Consider the following 23122-nt stretch of genomic DNA (forward strand, 5'->3'; position numbering starts at 1 on the left):
GAGTAAAAACAGCAACTGAATTCAGCGACTCCAGGGTTCCCAGTTATTCAACAGCCATTTACCAGTTACTAAGGGGAACTAGACTATAAGTACATCCCTACAGTAGTGTCAATAAATAAGCTTGATGAAGGGGGAAACCGGTCCTTATTTTTTAAATTAATGTACACAGAATCAGGAGAGTTCAGAGAAACAGCAGTTCAGAGGTGTAATCCTGAACAGATGGCTGCTCTCCACATGCCATCTCTGAAGGGGATTTTTTCAAGGTAAATAGAAACAAATGTTTCAGTGCACTGTGTACCAAAATAATTGATCTCACAAGAAGCATTTTCAAACAAGCTTCTTAAACCACATTTTTATGACAAAGACAAAAACTGATTTAGGAGCTAGTTTAAGGCATTTGCTGTTGTTCCATCATTAAATTACACTTATGAATAGACAATATGTTCAGTTACTTCTAAGACATTTAAGTCATTTTAAACCTGCCCATTCTACCCCCTCATTTCTACCCCCACCCCAACTTGGTTCCTAACAACATTAAGCCACGAAGGTAGTTTGTCTCTCTTTAAAATGTTCCTTTTATAACTAATAAAGTCTGAGTGTATTTAAAAAAAAACCCAATCTATATTGTTATTTCATTAACTCATTTATTCGACAAACATATTTCAGGATCCTATACTATGAAAAGGTAAAAGATACAAGTCCTAATCCTGTTGCTGACTTCATGACATTAAAGACACTTCATAACTTCTCTTTGCCTCAGTTCCATCATCAATATGTGACCTGCTCTCCTGACAAGCTCGTGTATGCATGTTACTCATTCATTCATTTCATTTATTCAACAAATATTAATTGAGCCCTTATTCTGTGCTGAGCACTGGCATAGTGCTACAGAGATTTAATAGATCTAACAGACATGGGCCTGACTTCATGAGTTAAGTAAAAAATTAACACAAGAAAGCTGAAGCAAAAGGTCTTATTTGAACAGGAAATTGAGAAAAAGGTGTCCTAATTTGGGAGACTTTAGGCTGTAGCCTCCTTTTGCCCAGAGCTTCCTTTGAGGTTCCAGAGAAATGGCATTGATAACAAGAGAAAAACTTTATCAAATATTCAAAAAGGGACCACCTCATAAGTGCTTCATATCCATACCAGCTCAAAATGTGAGTTAAAATATAATCCAAAATGTTCCTTCCTCTAAGTGTGCTTTAGCCCCCATAATTGTTCATAGTGGCTTTTTTTCCTTTTTTTGGAAGGGAGGTGTTATAACTTTAAACACAAATGCACAAACAAAAGCAGCATTCTAAACAACACAGGACAATGTGACATCTTCTCTGGTCCAATATTTTCCTAAATGTAGTAATACAGACCACTACAAGACATGAAATTATTTCAAGTAATATACAGATCAAATTTTCTTAATAGTTATGTGTGTACTTTAATATGTAGCAGAAAAAATATACCCAGCACATCAAAACCATGACTGCACTGATATGTAAACCTAGTGTGAGGCTAGAGCAGATAGCACTGTAATAGTCCACTTCATGCAGCCCATGCGAATTACAGGAGCAGGGCTCAGATGTGCCCATGAGTGCTTCCAACCTGCCATCATTACTTTAGAGACACAGGAAGTATAAGTGCTATCACTAGCAACTGAATCTCTCATCTTGAATGTCCATGTGAATTGCAGCAATCTTGTCTGAGTTAGGCCATACTATTACTGAAACTAACAGCAGCTCCAGAAATAGTCTTGGGGAAGGTTTCAATGACTCAGCTTGGATCACTTGCACCCTTAGAGCAAACATTATGGTCAGTTGGATGGGAGTCTTGAATAGGGCAGGCATAAAGCTTTGTTGCCCCTTCTGGAAACTGGGGCTGGGACAACCCCACCTAAACTGTATAGATTAATACTGGCGACGTGGTTCCACAAATGAAAACTGAAGAACTGTTCTTTATATGTATAAAAAGGAGAGTAATTCTTACATTATAGCATTGTGGTGAGGATTCAATGAAATAAAGAATATATTTTGCCTGAACAACCCAGTGAATGGCTCAAAACAAGTGCTCAACAAATGGTACCAACAGTTGTAATAATTGTTTGTCAAAATGATGATTAGTTGTTGTTGTTGTTGTTGTTGTTGTTATGACAAAGTTCAGGAGAAATGAGACAAAGGTGGGTAAAATATTGTCTAAATATCATAAATTTAAAATATTCTAGAATAAGAATTAAGAAAAAGTCACAGAAAGAATTTAAAAATCCTGGAAGTACATGTGGTAATTACTGTTGATTTCTAAAAATGTCAAAGTGATTGCCAAAAGAAACAAAGAATGAGTTCACGTAAAGTTAAATCCTATCTAGACTGTCAAATAAATGATATATAAGCAGAGGTGGCCAGTCTCCTACTTTTACTTAGTGAGGTGGCTACGAAGTTCCCAGCAGAAGGGGTGGAAGTGGCAAAGCCATTTCTGTTTGTGGCTTTTTTAATGTTCTAGTGCTTCCTCACACTGAATCAGTTTCTTAGTAAGAACACCAAATACCAAAATGTACGCCTATAGTTTATATTTTGTTAGAAATATAAATGTATGTGGCTTTCTACAAAAAACCTCAACTGAATTAAGAGAGGCATTGGGGTTTTGCTTTTAGTAAAGGATTATGAGTTTCTTTTCCTTTAGAATATTTGCATTTATATTCATAAGGAATATTGATCTGTAATTTTCTTTTATTGTAATGCCATTGGTTCTGCTATCACGTTCTGTCCTTAAAGAATGAGTTGGGAAGTACTCCTTTCTCTTTGAATTTCTGGAAGACTGTGTGAGAATTGCTATTTTTTCTTCCTCAAAAGTTTAGCAGAATTCCCAAGTGAAGCCATTTGGGTCTGCCATTTTCTTCACAGGAAGATAATTAACTGCGAATTCAATTTCTTTAACACATATAGGGTTATGATGGATATTTATTTCCTCTTGAGTAAGCTTTGGTAGTTGTGTCTTTCAAAACGAACCTGTCTTTAAAAAAAACAAATACAATAAACTTGTCTATTTCATCAAAGTTGTTGAATTTACTGGCATCTAAATTGTTCATAATGTTCTCTCATTATCCTTATTAATATCTACATAATCTGTAGTAATGTTACTTTGCTCATTCTTGATATTAATTTGCGTCTTATGTCTTTTTATTTTTGTCATGTCTGGTTAGAGGTTTATCAATTTTATTGATCCTCTCAAAGAACTAGTTTTTGGTTTCATTTATTTTTCTCTTTTTCTAGTCTATATTTCACCAATTTTTGTTCTGCTCTTTACTACCCTTTCTTCTAAACACTTTGAATTTAATTTACCCTTCTAGTTTCTTAGGTGGAATGTTAGGTTATTGTCTTGAAAATATTCTTCATTTCTCATTTAGGTATTTAGTGCCATAAACTTCCCTCTAAGTACGTCTTAGCAGCAGCCCACAAGATATGCTTTCATTTTCATTCAGTTCAAAAATATTTTTCTAAATTCCCTTTGATTTCTTCTGACTCACAGTGATTTAAAAGTATGTTATTAAGTTTCCATATATGTGGGGATTTTCTAGAAATCTTTCTGTTACTGATTTCTAAACTGATACCATTGTGGTCAGAGAACACACTTTCTATTACTTGAATCTTTCGAAATGTATGAAATTATCTTTTATGGCCTAAAATATGTGCTTGAAAAGAATCTGTATTCTGCCCTTGGGGAGGAAAGTGTTCTAGAAATATCATTTAGGTTAAGCTGATTGATAGTGGTTTTCAAGTCATTTATATTTTTATTAATTTTCTATCTATTTATCCTACAAATCATTGAGGAGTGTTGAAAATTTCAACTATAAGTATAGACTTCTGTAATATCTGTCAGGTTTTGTTTCATACATTTTAAGGAAGTGTTATTATGTGCACTGATGTTTGAGATTGTTATTTATTGGTGAACTTGTCTTATCATCATAAAATGACATTTCTCTTCTCCCTTGTGATATTCTTTTCTCTGAAATCTGCTTTGTCTAATATTGGTTAGCTCCTCCAAGTTTCTTTTGATTAGCATTAGCAAGGCATATCTTTTTCCATCTTTTACTTTTAACCCTATTTGTGTCTTTATATTTCAACTGTGTTTCTTACAAACAATGTAAAGTTTGGTCTTATTTTGTAAATATGATCTGATCATTTCTGCCTTTTAATTGGCATTCAGGCAATTTATATTTAATACGATTACTGATCTGGTTTAACTTAAGTCTATCATCTTGCTATTTATTTTCTATTTACTTAAATTTTTCCTTTTCCTTGTTTCTTCTTTTCAGCCTACTTTTAGATCGAGTATTTTATATTATTCCATTTTATCTCCTTGGTTGGCTTATTAGCTATAACTCTTGTTTTACTATTTTAGTATTTGCTTTAGGGTTTATAGTATACATCTTCAATCCCAGTATACTTTCAGTGATATTATACCAGTTTATAAAGATGAATCTTAAATTGTATGCTTCCATCTCTTCCCCTCTGCTTCTGTCATATATTTTATTTATATATAAGCTATAAACCCCACAACACATTGTTACTATTTATCTTAAACAATCAATTTTTAAAGAGATTTATGTAATAAGAAAAAAAATCTTATATTTTTATCCATATGGTTACCGTCGCTGGTCTTCTTTATTTCCGTGGAGAGTCATGTTTCCATCTTGTGCCATTTTCCTTCCGCCTAAAGCACTCCCTTTAGAATTCCTAGTAGTATGGGGCTACTGGTGATAAATACTTCCAGCTTTTATATTTCTGCAAAAGGGATTATTCTGCCTCCATTTTTTAGCGGTATAGAATTCTAGGTTGGCAATATTTTTCTTTTAGCGCTTTTAAGATATTGTTCTACTGTCTTATCATTTGCATCACTTGCGAAATGAAATCACTTTCATCCTTATCTTTGTTTCTATATACATAATACATCTTTATTCCCTGGTTGCTTTTAAGATTTTCTCTTTACGACTGGTTTTGAGCAGTCTGATTATGATGCACCTTGATATAGTGTTCTTCAACTTACGTAGTTTGATAAAACTTGAACATTTTTGGTCATTGTTTCTTCAAATATTTTTTTGCCCTCCCTCTAGGAACTCTAATTATAAATATATTGGCTGGCTTCAAGTCATCCCTCATTTGACTGATGCTCTTCTTCCCTTTCTTCAGGCAGCTTTATTGACGTATAATTTACATATCATAAAATTCATCTATGTAAAGCATATATAGCAATGGTTTTTAGCATATTCAGAAAGTTGTGCATCCATCACCACTATATAATTTTAGAATTCTTTCATAACCCCAAAAAAGAAATCGTATTATATCTATTGTATTGGTTTTCTGGGGCTGCTTCAATGAGGTACCACAAACTTAGTGACTTAAGCAATATAAATTTATTGTCAAAGAGGTCTGGAGTCAGAAATCTGAAATGGTTTCACTGGGCTAAAATCAAAGTGTTGGCAGGGCTGCGTTCATTTATGGAGTCTCTAGGGGAAAATCCATTTCCTTGCCTTTTCTATCTTCGAGAGAACACTCACATTCCTTGGCGCCATCTGCAAAGCCGACAACATTACATGCCTCTGACCATTCACATCTCCTTTCTGATCAAACCTGGGGCAGGCTCTCCATTTTTAATAATTCATGTGATTAGACTGATATTCTCAGATACAGCACCAAAGTACATAACTCACAATAATCTCTTCATCTCAAGGTCTGTAAACTTAATCACATCTGTAAAGTCTCTTGTGTCATGTTCATATGTTCATAACATATTCATTCACAGGTTCTGAAGATTAAAATGCGGACATCTTTGGGGACCGTTATTTTGCCTACCACATCCATGAACAGTAACTCTTTATCTTTCCTCTCTCCCACTCTAGGCAGCCACGAATTGACTTTATCTTTATAGAATTGCCTATTCTGGACAATTCATATGAAGGGAATTATATGATATCTGGTCTTTCATGCTCGGCTTCTTTCACTTACCATAATGTTTTCAAGGTTCATCCATGTTGTAGTTTGTGTATCTTCCTAGTAAGTATAAAGTGGTAGCTCATTGTGGCTTTGATCTGCAAGTCTCTGATGTCTAAGGATGTTGAGCATCTTTTCATGTGCTTACTGGCCATTTGTATATCTTCTTGGGGAAAATACCTATTAAAACTTTTGATCATTTTCAAATTAGGTTATTTGTCTTTTTATTATTGACTTATGAGTTCTTTATATATTTTGCAGATAAGTCCCTTAACAGGTATATGATTTGCAAATATTTTCTCCCATCGGTGGGTTATCTTTGCACTTTCTTAATGGTGCTCACTGAAGTATGAGAGGTTTTAACTTAAAGTCCAACTTACCTATTTTTCTTTCATTGCTTGTAGTTTTGGTGTTGTATCTGAGGAACCATCGTCTTAACATCATGAAGATTTACTCCTATAGTTTTTTTTTTTTAAGATTTTTATTATTGCAGCTCTTACATTTAGACCTATGACCAATTTTGAGAACATTTCTGTGTATAGTGTAAAGTATAAATCCAATTTTATTCTTTTGAATGTGGATATCTAGACTGTTCTTTCTCTGTCAGATTATCTTGGGACCCTTATTGAAAATCAATTCACCATAAACATAAGGATTTATTTCTAGACTCTTAATCCTACCGTTGATCTATATGCTTATATATGTTTGTCCTGTGCCAGCATTACACTGTCTTCATTAGATTTGTATTGTTTTAAAATTAAGAAGTGTAAGTCCTCCATCTTTGTTCTTCTTGTATAGAATTGTTTGAGTCATTCTGGATCTCTTGCATTTCCACATGAATTTTAGGATCAGCTTGGCAATTACTTTAAAAAAAAAAAAAGTAAGCTGAGACTTTGATAGAGATTGTGTTGAATCTATAGGTCAATTTGGAGATTATTTCTATCTTAATAATATCAAGTCTTCCAACACCTAAACATGAGATTTCTTTCCATTTATTTGGATCTTCTTTAATTTCTTTCAACAATATTTTATAGTTTTCAATGTAAAAGTCTTGCACTTTTTAAAAATTTATTCCTAAGTATTTTATTGTTTTAAGGCTATTGTAAATTAAATTGTTTTCTGAATTTCATTTTCAGATTGTTTATTGCTAGTTATTGAAAAATAACTGACTTGCATATTGATATTGTAACCAGCAATCTTGCTGGATCTTGTCACCTACAAATTGAGATAGTTGTACTTCATTTTTTCCAATCTGGATGCCTTTTATTTATCTTCCTTACCTAATTTCTGTAGCCAGAATTTTGAATAAAACATTAAATAGAAGTGATAAGAGCTGACATCTTTACCTTATTTCTGATCTTAGGAAGAAAGCATTTAACCTTTCGCCATTAAATATGATCTTATCTGTGGGGTTTTCATAGTGCCCTTGGTCAGGTTGAGGAAGTTCTCTTCTTTCTTTGTTTACTATTTTTATCATGAAAGAGTGCTGGACTTTCCCAAATGCCTTTTCCTTATCAATTGAAAAGATCATAAATTTTGGGGGGGAGTGGGGGGCAGGAGGAGGGTTGTCCTCTATTGTATTAAGATGGTGCATGACATTGATTTTTAGATATTAAACCAACCTTGGATATATTCCTGGATAAATGCCACCTTGTTATGGTGTATCCCTTTTGTACATGGCTAAATTCAGTTTGCTAGTATTTTCTTGAGGATTTTTGCATCTATATTTTAAGGGATATTAGTTTGACATTTTCTTCTCTGGAGATATCTTTAGTTTTTGTGCCAGGGTAATACTAGTGTCATAGATTAAGTTGAGAAGTGTTTCCTCCTCTTATATTTTTGAAAAGTTGTGAAATATTGAAAATGATCTTTAAATCATTTGGTAGAATTCATGAGTGCGGCCATTTGGGCCTGGAATTTTCTTTGTGGGAAAATTTTAATTACAAATCTAATCTCTTTACTTGTTATAGGTTTAGTCAGATTTCTTATTTCTTTTTTCTTTTTTTTTATTTTTTGATTACAGTTGACATTCAATATTATTTTATATTAATTTCAGATGTACAGCATAGTGGTTAGACATTTATATAATTTATGAAGTGATTCCCCAATAAGCCTAGTATCCACTTGGCACCATTTTTTGAGGTACTGCCATACTGTTCTCCATAGTGGCTACACCAATTTGCAATCCCACCAACAGTGCATAAGGGTTCCCTTTCCTCCACATTCTAATCATCACTTGTTTGTTGATTTATTAATGATAGCCACTCTGACAGGAGTGAGATGATATCTCATTGTGGTTTTAATTTTCATTTCTTTGATGATTAGTGACATTGAGCATCTTTTCATGTGTCTATTAGCCTTCTGTATGTCCTCTTTGGAGGTCCTCTGCCCATTTTTAAATTAGATTGTTTGGTTTTTTGGTGTTAAGTAGCATGAGTTCTTTATAAATTTTGTATATTAACCCCTTATCAGATATATCGTTGGCAAATATGGTCTCTCATTCAGTGGGTTATCTTTTCATATTGTTGGTTTCCTTTGTTTTTTAGTTTGATGTTGTCCCATTTGTTCATTTTTTTTTCCCTTGCCCAAGGAGATATATCAGAAAAAAATATTACTAAGAGTAATGTCAGTTTACTGCCTATGTGTTCTCCTAGGACTTTTATAATTTTGGGTCTTATATTTAAGTCATTAATCCATTTTGAGTTTTTTCTTGTATATAGTGTGAGAAAGTGTTCTCATTTCATTTTTTACATAGATCTATCCAGTTTTCCCAACACCATTTGTTGAATAGACTGTCTTTACCCCATTGCATATTTTTGCCTCCGTTATCATAGATCAATTGGCTGTATAGGTGTGGATTTATTTCTGAGCTCTCTATTCTGTTCCATTGATCTGTGTGTCTGTTTTTATGCCAGTACTATACTGTTTAGATTACCATAGCTTTGTAATATAGTTTGATATCAAGTAGCATGATACCTCCAACTTTGTTCTGCTTTCTCAAGATTGCTATAGCTATTCAGGGTGTTTTGTGGTTCCATATAAATTTCAGAATTATTTGTTCAAGTTCTGTGAGAAACGCCTTTGGTATTTTGATAGAGATTGCACTGAATCTTTAATCCTTCCTATCCATGAGTATAGAATATGCTTCCATTTATTTGTATCTTCAATTTCTTTCTTCAGTGTCTTATAGTTTTCTGAGTACAGGTCTTTTACCTCCTTGGTTAAATCTATTCTTAGGTATTTTTTTATGCAATTGTAAATGGGATTGTTTTCTTAATTTCTCCTTCTGATAGTTTGTTATTGGTGTATAGAAATGCAACTAATTTCTGAATATTAATTTTGTATGCTATTTTACTGAATTCGTTTATCAGTTATAACAGTTTTTTGGTGAAATCTTTAGGGTTTTCCATATACAGTATGATGTCATTTGCAAATAATGACAGCTTTTCTTTTTCCTTTCCAATTTGGATGTCTTTTTTTTTTTTCTTGTCTAATTGTTATGGCTAGGACTTTCTCTTTTACTTCTTCTTGAGTCAGTTTCAGTAGGTTTACATTTCATCTAAGTTATCTATTTGTTGGCATATAGCTATTCATAGTATTCCTTTTTAATCTTTTTTTGTATCTCTAATGTTAGTGGTAATATTCTCTCCTTCATTACTGATTTTTGTAATTTAAATCATCTCTTTTTTCCTTTGTCAGTCTGACTAAGGTTTGTATTTTGTTGATCTTTTCAAAGAACCAACTCTTGATTTTACTGATTTTCTCTATTGTTTTTCTACTCTCTGTTTCATTTATTTCCACTCTAATATTATTATTTCCTTCCTCTGTTTCCTTTGGACTCAGTTTGCTCTTCTCTTTTAGTTTCTTATAGTGAAAGATTATGATATTAATTTTAGATTTTTTTAATAGTGGCATTTATAGCTATAAATTTCCCTCTAAGCACTGTTTTAGCTGTGCTTTCACATGTTGTGTTTTCATTTTGATTTATTTCAAACTACTTTCTAATTTCCCTTGTTATTTCTTCTTTGGTCTATTGATTATATAGTAATGTGTTATTTATTTTTCACATATTTGTGAATTTTTTCCAAATGCCATTCTGTTATTGATTTCTAATTTAATTCCATTATGGTTGGAGTCACACTTTGTTGATGTCAATGCTTTTAAGTTTATTAAGGCTTGTTTTGGTGCATATCATTGGTCTAGCCTCAAGAATATTCCATGTAGCTTTGAGAAGAATGTGTATTCTATTTGGGGGTTGAGTGCCTGTCAGGCATGGTTGATTTATATATTGTTCAAGTCTTCTATTTCTCTGTTGATCTTCTGCTTAGTAATTACACTCATTATAGAGAGGAAGATAGTAAAGTCACCAACCATTATTGTTGAATAATCTATTTCTTCCTTCCATCAGTTTTGCTTTATGTACTTTGAGGTTCTGTTATTAGATATATATATATATATATTATAATTGTTAATGCCCAAACGTTGTAAATTTTTTATCTTCTTTATACTTCTATTCTACCTTATAAAATATCCCTCTCTGTCTCCAGTAATAATTTTTATCTTAAAGTCTATTTTGTCTTATATTAGTAGAATATATCTTTTTGTCCATCCTTTAGTTTCAATGTATTTGTGTCTTTGAATCTAAAGTATGTCTCTTATAGACAGCATACAGTTGAATCATGTATTTTCAATCCATTCTGCAAATCTCTGCCTTTTACTTGTAGTATTTAAATAGTATTTAATCTACTTAAATTTAATGTGACTATTGATAAGATATAATTTATTTATGCCTCATTTTTTTTAAATTCTTTTTTCTCTGTGTCTTTCATCTTAGAGTTTATAATTTATGCATCAAGTTCATGAAACACTTCTTCTTTAAAATCTAATATATGGTAACTCCCAATCAGAATTTTTTCATCTCAGAAACTGTAATTTCATCTCTACAAATTTAATTGGGGCCTTTTAAAAGGCATTCTAAGTCTATACTTACAGATAGAATGCAGTTATAATAATTTTTAAATACCTTTATCTGCTAATTCTATATGTCAGTTCTGATTTAGATTTGATTGATTGATTGTTCTCCATATTATGGGTCAAATTTTCTTCCTTTTTTGCATGCCTGGTAATTAATATTTGTTTGGATGTCAGACATTATAAATGATTACTCTGTTAGGTGATGAATATTTTTGTATTTTTTAAAATATTCTTGAGTTTTGTTCCTGGACACAGTTCAGTTCTTTGGAAACAGATTGATCATTTTGGATCTTGCTTATTAGGCAGGATCAATATAACATTTAGTCTGGAACCAATTATTCCCACTATTAAAGAAAAACCCTTCTGAGTACTCTCTCCAACACTCTATGAATTCTGAGATGTTCTGGTCCAGCTAACAAGAAAAGGCTTTATTATTAGACTTGTGTGAGTGCTGCCATTGTTCCCTCTAATCCTCTCTAATAATTATTTCCCCAGTCTTGGACAGTTTCTTCACATGCATGTGTCAATTTGTACTCTGAATATTCAAGAAAGACGCTGTAGTTAGTGAGTTCTCTGTCCATCTCTCTTCTCCAATACTATCCTGAGAACTCTAGCTTGGTCTTCCTGCATTCTCAGCTCCATATCCTCAACACAGGGAGTCTGCTGAACTCCATCTGAATTCCTCCTCCCCATACCACAGCTTGTACGCTTTCTCAAGGAAATAAGCTGTAGTAATCATAGAGTTACCTCATTTGTTTACTGTCTTTCAGAAATCACAGTGCTTTATCGCTTGATGTCCATGGTCTTGAAAAACATTATTTCATGTATGTTGTCTGTTTTTTTTCTTGTTTCGTCAGGTGGTAGGGTAAATAGGCATATCTATCACTCCATCTTAGCCAGAAACAGAAGTCTTTCCTTGGGTTTCTTGATGGCTCCCATGGTTCCAAATGGCACAGAAGTTTTCTAGGCCACTGTAAACACCTTTTGACATACTTGATATAATGGAAAGGAGGTCTACAGTATGCCCTCTGAAGTATTCTTTCCAAAAATGTTTAACCTGAATCTGAGGATTAGTGTATCTGGGACAGAGTGGGTCTCACATAAGCCACCACTATACAAGAAAGAGCAGCTCTTCTGCACCTGGACTCATCCCATGTCCAGAGTTCTTGTGTCCAGCTCCTTTCTCTTTATGCCAATCTATATATGAATTCATATTACTCATGATGGCATACATAGGCATATTGATGATGGAAATACTTAAGCATGAATTCAAATCCAACAGAAGGAGAACACTTTCCTCCATTGCCATAAAATGCGAGCTGCTGATGGAGACATTGACTCATGAATTTCTAAGACACCCTGTTACCTTTACCAAAGAGAAGTTAAAGCCCAAAGCATGAGGCAAAACCTGGACTCTTAAAATTGTGGCATGCTTGAATGACTTACTAGCCAGAGTTCAGCAATCTGGATATTGGAACCTCTGTAAAGTTTCCAATAAACAGAAAAAAAAATAGCATTTAAAATGTACCAATGATTATGACATTCAGAAATTCCTCATGGAAAAGTAATTTCCTCATGATCTGTCAAAATCAAGTTTGGTTGGTGATAGGATGGTCTGGATAAGGAAGGATCAAGTCCCAGAAATTAGATCAGCCTTCTTACAAAGTATGGTTTTTTTTACTATTTATCTCAAAATTATTTAGGGGTATATGTTTAAATGCAGATTTCCAAGCCCTGTTTCAGAGATACCAAATCACAGCCTCTAAGGGTGGAGCCTCAGAATCTTCACTTTTAATAAGCACTCTTGGTGATTTTTATGCACACTGAAGTTTGAGAATGACCACAGGCAACCCCACTGGAAATCTGCAGTGTAGCAGGTCCACTCAATAGGCACCAAAGGAAAAAAAATCCAAATATGTAGGTCAGGAATGGTGTCAAGGGTATCTGATAGAAAGCAGCTGGTTCATGTAGACCACTATAGGGGTAGGAGGGAGGTCCTTCAATGTCAACAGGTAGATGTTTCCAGAAAGATGTGTTAGAAGTCAGCCATCGGCAATAGGTAAACTTCCAAACAGACACATGATAGGCATTAGAGATGCAGCAGTTTGTAGTAAGGCTTTACACAGACTCAGGTTTAGGGACTGGGTTCTAATTTCTATGAGTTTGATTGGATCAAAGTAGAACTATAATCCCAAAGTAGAGTCAGAGTCAGATACAAGAGAAGCTGAAAGAGGCCAATTCCTGGAAGCAGTTGCAAGGACCAAGGGGAACACTTAGGGCCAGAGTTAGGTCTTTAAAAACAAAAAGGAAAAACTAAGCACAGAGATTGATTTGTGCTTAGCCACTAAGTAGCACATCTACAGGTTCTAGCAATTTCCTTGTTCATGACCTGGGTCACTCCAGGCCCCGTCACCAGTGTTAGCCTGCCCCAAGAAACTAAGTGCCCCTGCTGAAAGGACTGGAAATAACCATCCAACCCAACTTCCCATCACCTACTTGAATTCTGTTTCAGACATAGCCTCAGAACGTTGTCCCCGGGGCGATGATGTTTTCTCTCATTAGTTATAGTGATGGCAACTAGCTGTGAAAGAAGCTGCTTCTTAAACAGAATAGCTCCCTAAGGGAGTCAGGGGTAACTGGATTCAGGAGACAAGGCAAGCTGTCTTCATCCCCATGAAATTCTGAAATGTCACAGCCTAGTCACTCTAGGGTAGAGAATGCAGGTGTTCTCTGGTCAATTCTACTTTTCTTTAAAATAGATTACTTTTGCAGTGAAAGAAAAACTTTAATTTTTAGCTCAATATTGAATAAACCTACAAATCCTTGGTTCTTTCATGCTTAGAGACTGGCATGGCCATGGGAGCATTTGCTGATGTCTTCATTAACTCGATGAAACCCTTTCAGCAAGTAGGCAGGGCGCGATTAGTAATCACTAACCAAGATACACTTTAGGGGTGTGAAGAATTGGGAAAACTGTTAGAGCCAGAGCCAAACGAGCAGGACCGAATCGATCTAGTGGAGGCTGTCGGGAGAAGGCAGACCCCTGGTCAAGCTCATCTGCCCCTCTGGTCGTCTCACTCCTGGATATGCAACTCCCCTGGCTAGCCCTTCCCAACACCATGGATTGTTCCCCCACGCCTCCTATTCACCCCTGAAAAAATACTGTACTGTCATAATCAATTGGGTGGTGATTACAAGCCATTATCTGCCTGCTGTGCATAGGGATACGCGGCGAATCTCACAATGGGCTTTAAAAAAAATTCCAATAGATCTAAGAGTGGTGTCACTTCTAAGCTGAAAAATCAAAGTCGAGCTACAGTCCTTTCATAATATTGGATTGCTTTGTTTACAAAAGTGTTATATTTCTAAAGCGAATGCCATAAGAAGTACGAAAGAGTCATTCTTGATTTGGCGGGAGGGGGAAAAAAAAGAAAAGGGAACCATTGCAACAATGGAACAGATTAAGACTCAGATTCAAGGATTGAATGGATTTGTAATATTTTCTTGCTTTGCCCTGCAGAGGGGTCTATACCCTCTGCCTTTTGTGGACTTCCCAATGTCACTCTCTAGGTTCGCCGGCCACTCATCTCAGATTTAGAATTATGAGTGTAGAATAAAAAAGATGTCTAAAATTCATTTCCTTAATTGAGGAAATTGAGGCCTAGAAACAACTGAATTTCCCAAAGTTGGCTGAACCAAGACTGAAAATTCTGTCTCTTGATTCCTAGTATTCTTTTCACTCTGCCTTTTTTTTTTAATGTTCTCTCTTTTAGTTTTGAAAATTACTTTCATTTATTATTTGTCAAAACCTATTGTGACTAAAGCTTTCCAATATCTTCCTTTAATAGTTATATATCATCTACTCCTAATTTCTGGTTATCTTCATAAGGGAGGGGGTGTTGCAAAAAATGGAGACTAGTCTGATAATTATGCACTACGAGACTATTCTATATGAACAGCTAGAAACGATTTATTGGAATAAATGTCATGGGATCATGAATTGCTTGGATAAAGTTCATTTATAATGATCAATAATATCTAACAAGGGGGAAGGATTACTGAGTAAAGTAAAAAATAAATATGATACTATAATTGGTCTAGGTGCTATTTAAAAGAGTAATTTAGATATAATTTTTAAACCTTGGATCTTAGGGAAGTGGCATGATATGGCAGAAAGATTACCATCTTGGAATTCAGAAAACTAAGGTAACCATCCCGATTACACAATTTATTAGCTATATGATCTTGGATAAACCGCTTGAACTTCTCTAAGCTTAATATCAGTATGCATGAAATGTAAATAGAAATCTTGGTTATTTGAAAGGGCTACTAATAGGATTAAATCAAATAATATATTAAAGATTGCTATAATTCAACACTCATAGACTATATGCACCATGATGTCAGAGGACCCTGTATGTCATATTCAACAGAGAGTCTGGCACGCAGTAACACACAGCACATGTGTATTAAATAAATGAAGGCAGTGCTGGGGACATATCATTCTTATCACTATTTTTTCACTGGGAAAACATTGATGGGGGGATAAAGCTAAGCATGGAACTGGAGCAGAGATGGGGGAGGCAAAAGAGAAGAAGGGAAGAATGGTATCACTCCTCTCCTGGACAGAAACCAAGGTTGTGAAATCAAAAAAAAAAAAAGTGTGGTCAAATTGACCAATCGCAAACTGTACCCTTTTTCTTCCCCTGCCCCATTCCTCTCATCTCTCGTTGCAGGATCCCATCATTGACTTTTATTTTTTAAAATTGATTTTGAGTTTCCACCTCATTAATTTCAGTCATTGTTCAACCATAACACTCAGTGTTTTCACTGATAACACTGTATATGTCCTCTCTTTGGCCATTAGGAACAGTGCTGTTTTTAATTCATATCGGCTATAACTAGTTCAAAGCCTTCCTTCCCTCTTCTATTTTCTTCCTCTTCTCGTAGCCCTCTGCAGTGGCCACGGGAAAAGACAGCAGACTGCAGGGACAGGTCAAGAGGAAAATCAGTTCAGTTCTTTTACCACTTCAAGTTCTGAACTGATTCTAGCTAAAAGTCCTATGGGATAGGTGTCTGGCTGAAAATGCATCTCTTTCTGAATTGCCCTTCTTCAGTTTTATAGATGTGCTCTATCACACACATAGGAATTTCATAAAAATGTTTTTCTCTACCACAGAGGTCAGGGTTTTGCAGGTCTTTGGGGAACAGATAACACGTCAAATATCAGCTCAACTGGAGAACCATGTTAGCCCACTGGAACACTACGTTCTTGGTACTTGGCAGACTTTGGGAACATCCCTAACCACATGTACTTTAGAGGATGCAGACAGGTCACAAATTAAATCAGTGTAGTCTGGCCAGACAACTTCAATCTTCTTCTAATAAGTTCGCATTAATCGAGAGCCTCATGCTCCCACCAGTCACATTTGTTACTGGTTTTAACTAGGTGCAGACAAAATTTACCTACAAATACAACTGACAGAAATGAACCAAAACATTTCTATCTTCAAAGAGCAATGTAATAATAAGACTTTGGACCTTGAAGCTTACAGAAGACTAATGAGATAATGTCTAACACATATTCAAACGGCATGTGTGAAAGGCTCTATGGAGATAGAAAATAAAATAAATAATGCAAGAAACCTGTGTGTCAAGAAATCTCCTGTCTTCTAGAGGACTTAATAACTATTAAACAAATACGTTCTAAACATGTACTTTCTAGTCTTATCTGTCAACTCCAGCCCAGGTAGGTTGAAAAGTACTATTAGTCCCATCATAACGAATAAGATTCTTGGTTTCTAACGAAAGATTTTCCAAGAAAATTACGACAGGGATGACAGCTGTTAAGTAATGCCTTCTTATTAACCCAAGCGTCCAACTTCGATTTCAGCTTTTAGTAAATCCTATCAATGTGAAAGCACTATCCTAGCCCCCTCCCACCTTCCACTTGATTCAAACCAAACGCATCCTTGTGGAATTTTCTTACTATCCTAAACCGAGAAAAATCACAAAGCACACCCTCTTTGGGGTTCTTGAACAATTGAAGTACAACAAATAATGTTCTTAAGAGTGACCACATAATGGACTTCAATAACTTAAGAGCTCAATTCAATTACCTACAAGCCTTACTCTATTCTTTCATTCAAGTTCTTTCATTTATAAGTACACAAAACATTTATTTCTTCCCATGGCATCTTTTATTCCTAACAATTATAAATAAAGAAACTAACTTTTTCATAAACTCTATAAAATAACAAACAAAACACAAAAATTTCAAAGAATTTCCTGACGGGAACTTCAAAAACATTTGGCATACACTCTTCTCACATACTCCTAAATGCCAGTAAATCTCTCATTTGTTTGTTTGTTTAAAATCAGTACCATTTCATTTTTCAGAACCTTACTTGAAAAGAAGCCATGACCTTTTTGAACTCACTCAATCTTAAAATATTTTAGTATCATCAAGGCGCAGAATGTCTATTAGAAAAATTAAAAAGTCACAGAGCTGGAAAGAACTTTGATATATGATTTGATTTAGTCTTTGCCTATAAAGAGTCGAATTTAGCTAACAAGTATTAAAACTGATGACCTGTGGACACTGGGCCGTACTTGAACTTTGGGGACATATATAAAGTGATAAGACAACTCCTTCACCTCAGAGGAGTTTACAGTCCAATGATTTGTTTCTCAAAGGGCATCAGTAGCACTTGAGGGAGAAGATCTGATTGTAATAATGAACATTTCCAGGCTCTACCACAGACTTACTGATCCAGAAATTCTAGGGATGGGACCCAGGAATCTGCATTTTAAAAAGCATGCCAGGTAATTGTTATGCACAATTGAGAGCCACTGCTCCACTAGGTGTGAGAGATGTGCATAAAGCAGTATCAGTTAGAGAAGAGCTGAGTATGGGCTAAATAGGGGCTTGTCTTCTAGGGTCATAAAAAAAATGTGATCAGCATCTTCCCTCATTAATGCCAGATGTCTCACAGAAAACTAAGTCATCTCTTAGTCTCACCCAGTCATTCTAAATTATATTGACCACTAAGTTAGATTGTGAGTTATCAATTTTATAATTAGAAACCTTAGTGCAGAAATCTAAAATCTCTAGAGATATACCATTCTCCCTAAAATGCCTAATTCACTTGACATTTAGTTTGGTTTCATTTGGTTCATGAACTAAAATTTTGGCCTATTTTCTTCCCATGACAGTAGTGTTAATAAGGGATAGAAATTTTCATAATTTCTTTCCTTTTACAAAAAAAAAAAAGCTAGTAAACATAAAGAAAAGTTGAATTCAGAAACAGGTGCAATATATGAACTTTCAGAAAGTAAGCTCCTAGCAGAATTAATTGGCACATACAGATTCTATATAAGCCCTAGTACTTTGTGTACCGAAAAATCACCTGGCAAGAGGCTATCAACACAGATTACAGAAGAGGCTGACTTGGTGGAAGATGGGTAACTGAATTTTTAACAAGCACCTCAGATGATTCTGATATGAATGATTTTGAGAGAACATTTCAGGGATTTCGAGATTTTAAGGACCCAAGCTTATATCCAAACTTTTCTTTGAATCTAAATCAATATATTAAACACAGTAGAAAGGTGATGCACACATATTTAATTAAAGTGATCACAAAAGAGAATAAGGAAATTCAGTTCATCTAATAACAGCCCACATTCTACAAGTCAAAGCTGAGGGATCTTGCCAATATCATAAATTACTGTCCTCATGAATTAGGAGCCACATGGGGTAAAAAAGCAACTGAATATAGGTGTTTGCTGTCGGTCCTTTTCGAGGGCATATAAAGCATTCTAATTACTTTTAAAATTAGAAATAAGTTAAACAGTATGTGCAAGGGGAACAGTAGACTCAGGGTGGGATAAATGAGCATTATTCTCTGGCTAACAGCAATAATCAGAGAAATATAATTCTGAAGGCCATATAATATAAAACCAAATGGGTTTGATCATTCCTAATGTTAGGATTGTAATTTTCCCATTTCCGCAGAAATTAGTTGTGGACAAATATTATAGTATTATCTAATTACTATAACTCACTAAGAACGGGGATGGATGTTCAACAACCTCACTTCTTTTGGGGAAACCAGGATACAATTGGGTTCTAGGGTTGTAGGTTTTCTGTGAGTCTAGGAAGCACGCTTTATATATTTGTATAGCATGTTATTCTCACATGTCCACAAACCTATAAAAGAAGACCTGGCTTATTCCTTAATGACTGCATGACCTTGAGTAAGTTATTCAATTCCTCAGAGGCTCAGTTTTCTCAGCTGTAAAATGGGTACCCAGGTCGATCTGGATTCATGGTCCAGGCTCCTTCCACTCAGCCATGGGCTCCCCACACCACACTGCCTGAGGTTTATGTTGAGAGGATCACATGAGATCATTTTTATAAAAGTGCTCTGTAAGCTGTAAAGCACTATACAGATGAAGCGGATTATTATTAGTCTTTTAGGAAGCCCAGCTATAAAGATGCAAAGTGACCCAGAAAAAGAAGGCGGGGTTGACAAACCTGGAAAACAACATTAATGTTGCCTAGAACATTACCCCTATGTGGTAGGTAGGTGCTTAGTAAGTACTGAGTGAATAAAGAAAAACATAAAACACAGGTTCGTGCCTCCATCACACTAGGTTTGATCCCAAGAAGGAACAAATATACCTAAAATCAAGGGTAATTCGATTCAAACATGCAAACCACAATGCCTCAACAGCCTAATATCTTAAATTAAAAATTACTTGCTATGAAAGAGTATTAAAATGTAAAATATAACCCACTATCAGCAAAGGAACAGTATACTCTTACCTCTTTGGTCTTCCAGATGCAGTCTTGTAGGGAGAGCAGAATCTTGGTGAAGTTGCTGATTTTTCCCCCTTGTATATGATAGATCTGCCTGATCATCATAGCAAACTTACGAGGAAATAACCTCTTCTATAGAATGTTGGGTACCCCAGCTCTCTTTTGTATCTGGAAGCCTGATTTTGGGGGACACCCTGACTTTAAGCAAACCAGGTTTATTCCCCAAGCTCCTCTCCTCAACACACACACACAAGAGGAGAGTGGAAGGTCGGTTGGGGGAAAGGTAGGAAAAAAAGTAATTTACTTTATAAAAAAATTCTTCATAAGAGTTCTTTGGCAGTTTCCTAGAATACATAAAATGTGGTTCAAATTTAAATATTCAATTTACATTACATACCACTTTTGACATAGACAGCTATTTGTAGAATGAGGCAAACCCATACTGGGAAATAAATTTTAAAATTCAGGGGGAAAAATGTTTTCTTCTGGGTAGGCCTGAACTGCTTTTTTTCCTCCATTGCAAATGTATTTTTATATTGGGTAACATTTCCAAAACAGGTTTTTTTTTTTCTATTGTTGAAATGAAGCAAACAAGTTTGCTTTCAGAATCGCAGAAATGCCCAACTGTTTGAAAAAAACGTTTTGCACTGGCCGCCTGCCTCTCCTGTCCCCAAGCAACCTTTCTTATTGGCCCTTTCTCTGGGAGGGCCCCTGGGGCTGTCTGGTGGAAATGACTGTAAAACCTTTTTGTGCAGTAAGAACTAGTTTTTTTAAATATCTGAGACCACCCAGAACGTGCCCGGTGATGTTTGGCAAATGGGTTTCCTCAGTAGGCTAACTGACCCGCGTTCCTAGGTCTTTATTTGAAGAAGAAATGAGGGGAAATGGTTTACAAAATGAGGAAATCTATTCAAAATTCATGTTATGAATTTGTGTTTGGGGAAGGAGGACAAGAGAATTCAGTGCAAAGACCCCCAACCAAGCTAAACCGTCAAAAATGAGCAAAAAAAACGCTTAAACTCTGTGTTGAGGGAATATTTGCTAAAAGTTCACTCGCAGGAAAACCTGGCCCTCCCCTCCGAAAGCCTCCCAGGTGGGAGCCGCCTCCTGCGCTGACGCCGAGGGCTGGGAACCCGGGAGCGGGGTCGGCGGTGGCAAAGGGATGGACAGGCGCCTGGGGAACAGGCCTTGGCTTTGTCTCATCCTGCTGTGTCCCTCTCTCCTCACAGCCATACTAGGTGCTCAATAAATGTTTGTGGGACGCAGGGAGCGAAAAGTCCGAATCTGCCCCCACGCCTCGGAGGCGAATTCTCGGGAACGCAGGTTTCCTCAGACCCACTGTCTCCTCGCGTTGGCTGAGGTCACTCGGTCTCGGGCTGCTACGGCCCCAGCAGCAGGAGAGCAACCGAGAAGGCGAGCCGCTGGAGCCAAGATGGAGAGGAAGCCGGAGAGGAAGCCCGGCGGCGCGGGGCGCGAGCCGCGGTGCCCACCACACCGCCGCGCGGGGCCTGCGCTCCCATTGACAAGGAGGCCGGCGCCGGGAGGGCCCGCGGCGCGCGCCCGGCCCCAGGCCCCGCCCCCACCGGGCTCCGCACGCGCCCGCCCCGGGGAGCCGCGGGGCGGTGGGGCTGGAGGAGGGGAGGCCGCGCCGCGCGTGCGCGCGCGCGCGCGCCGCCGCCGCTGGCCGACGCGGGCCCCGGCGCGCGCGCCTCCCCCGCCCCCGCCCCCGCCCCTCCGCGTCCCGGGGGCCCGGCGCGCGGCCCTGCTGACGTCAGCGGGCGGCCGGCGGTGCGGGGTGCGCAGAGCCGCTGGCGCACTCGCGCGCTGCGCTCGCCCCCTCCCCCGCCCCGGCTGTGGCGCGCGCTCGCTCGCCCTCCCTTCATTTTTTTCTTCGCTCCCTCCCAGCTTCCCTCTCTCGCTCCCTCTCTCCCCCTCGAGCTGCTGGCTGCCCGCGGCTCCCTCGCGCTCTCCCTCTCTTCGGTAGGCTCCTCCAAGCGATGCGAGCTCTGGGAGACAGCGACGCCGCTGCCCGCTAGAGACCTGTCCCCCGGGCCGGCCCCTGCCCAGCCCTGTCCAGCGCGCGGGGGTCGGCGAAGGCGCCGCGGACGCACCGACGGCTGAAGACCGGCGATGCACATGCACTAGCAGCACCCCCTAACTCACTCCCTCCACACCCCGCGCCGCCGCCTCCTCCTCCGGCAGCAGCGGCTGAAGGACCCACCCTGCCTCCCACCCCACCCTCCGCCGGCTCCGGCTGCGGCTCCTGCCTCGACTATTTTATTCATTTTGGGTCCTGCACAAGCCTCCGTGTCTGCATCCCGCGCCTCCTCGGACCGCGGGCGCCTCCTGCCTCGGCTCCGGAGCCCCAGACCCAGGCCACCCTCGCCTCGGCACCCCCAGAGCCCCGCCAGCTGTCGCGAGTCTCCGCTGCTAGAATCTTGCTAGCGGCTGTCTTTTGGGGTATTCTGGTTTCCCGACATTTTTATTTTTAGCCAAAGGGAGGATATCGTGATTTTTTTTTCCCCCTTTGAGCCCAGGCTCTGCTCTCTGGGGGGGTGGGGGGCGCGCCGAGCCGGGGAGCCGTGCCAGCCGAGTCGTGCGGGCTGTGGCAGGGAAGGGGCCACCATGGGATGTACTCTGAGCGCAGAGGAGAGAGCCGCCCTCGAGCGGAGCAAGGCGATTGAGAAAAACCTCAAAGAGGATGGCATCAGCGCCGCCAAAGATGTGAAATTACTCCTGCTGGGTAAGGATCGGGCTGCCACCCCCATACCCCGACCCCGGACACTCCGCGCCCCCTCCGCCAGTTCCCCCACCTTACTCGCGCCCCAGGAGACCTGGTCCCCGAGTTGGCACCACCATGTGCCCAGGATCTCCCACCCTCTCGCATGCCTTACCCCCCCCCCCGGTTCCCCTAAACTGACACTCACCAGTTTTTCCCCCCTGTCTGTCCCAACAGGGGCTGGAGAATCAGGAAAAAGCACCATTGTGAAGCAGATGAAGTAAGTCCCTGTGGCACTGAGATTTGTACTTTTCTTAAGAATAATTTTTTATCATTTGTATTACCTTGCTCCACATTGCTCTACAGGCCCGGTTTTTAATTCGCGTGTACACACACACACACACACACACACACACACAAACCTGGATTTGACTCCCCTCCCCCACACCCTGCGTTGGTTCTGGACCCTTCGTCCCAACTCCTGGGGTGGGCGTTTTTTGGTGGGGAGGGCCGGGTGGGTAGCGCCTGTAGTTGTATGAATGACAGTGTCCGCCATATTGATCAGAACATCACACTATTGGCTTGATTATGATCATTACTCTTGCTGTGCGGTGTTTCATGTGTCTCGCT

At 38.2% G+C, this 23122-nt stretch overlaps 2 protein-coding genes across 8 annotated transcripts in view; one reads left to right on the forward strand and one right to left on the reverse strand.

The window, feature by feature from the left end:
* Positions 1-21302, reverse strand: part of CES5A (carboxylesterase 5A) — a 225524-nt gene extending 204222 nt beyond the window's left edge. For all 6 annotated transcript variants that reach the window (XR_004954212.1, XM_036231288.1, XM_036231289.1 and 3 more), the window contains exon 1: positions 19780-21302. Coding sequence is in view for 5 of the 6 variants with exons in the window: in XM_036231288.1 (XP_036087181.1) it covers positions 19780-19878 (99 nt within the window). In the remaining variant the exon portion in view is untranslated. The remainder of the gene's footprint in view (positions 1-19779) is intronic.
* A 991-nt stretch (positions 21303-22293) lies between these two features.
* Positions 22294-23122, forward strand: part of GNAO1 (G protein subunit alpha o1) — a 132810-nt gene continuing 131981 nt past the window's right edge. Inside the window, exons 1-2 of one of the 2 annotated variants that reach the window (XM_016124067.2) lie at positions 22294-22516; positions 22730-22772. In XM_016124067.2, the coding sequence (XP_015979553.1) occupies positions 22399-22516; positions 22730-22772 (161 nt within the window). In that variant the 5' untranslated portion in view covers positions 22294-22398. The remainder of the gene's footprint in view (positions 22517-22729; positions 22773-23122) is intronic. The other variant, XM_016124066.2, reaches the window with a different exon arrangement.

This window comes from Rousettus aegyptiacus, unplaced genomic scaffold (genome assembly GCF_014176215.1).
Source record: "Rousettus aegyptiacus isolate mRouAeg1 unplaced genomic scaffold, mRouAeg1.p scaffold_m13_p_14, whole genome shotgun sequence".
In the NCBI taxonomy this organism is placed as follows: domain Eukaryota; kingdom Metazoa; phylum Chordata; class Mammalia; order Chiroptera; family Pteropodidae; genus Rousettus; species Rousettus aegyptiacus.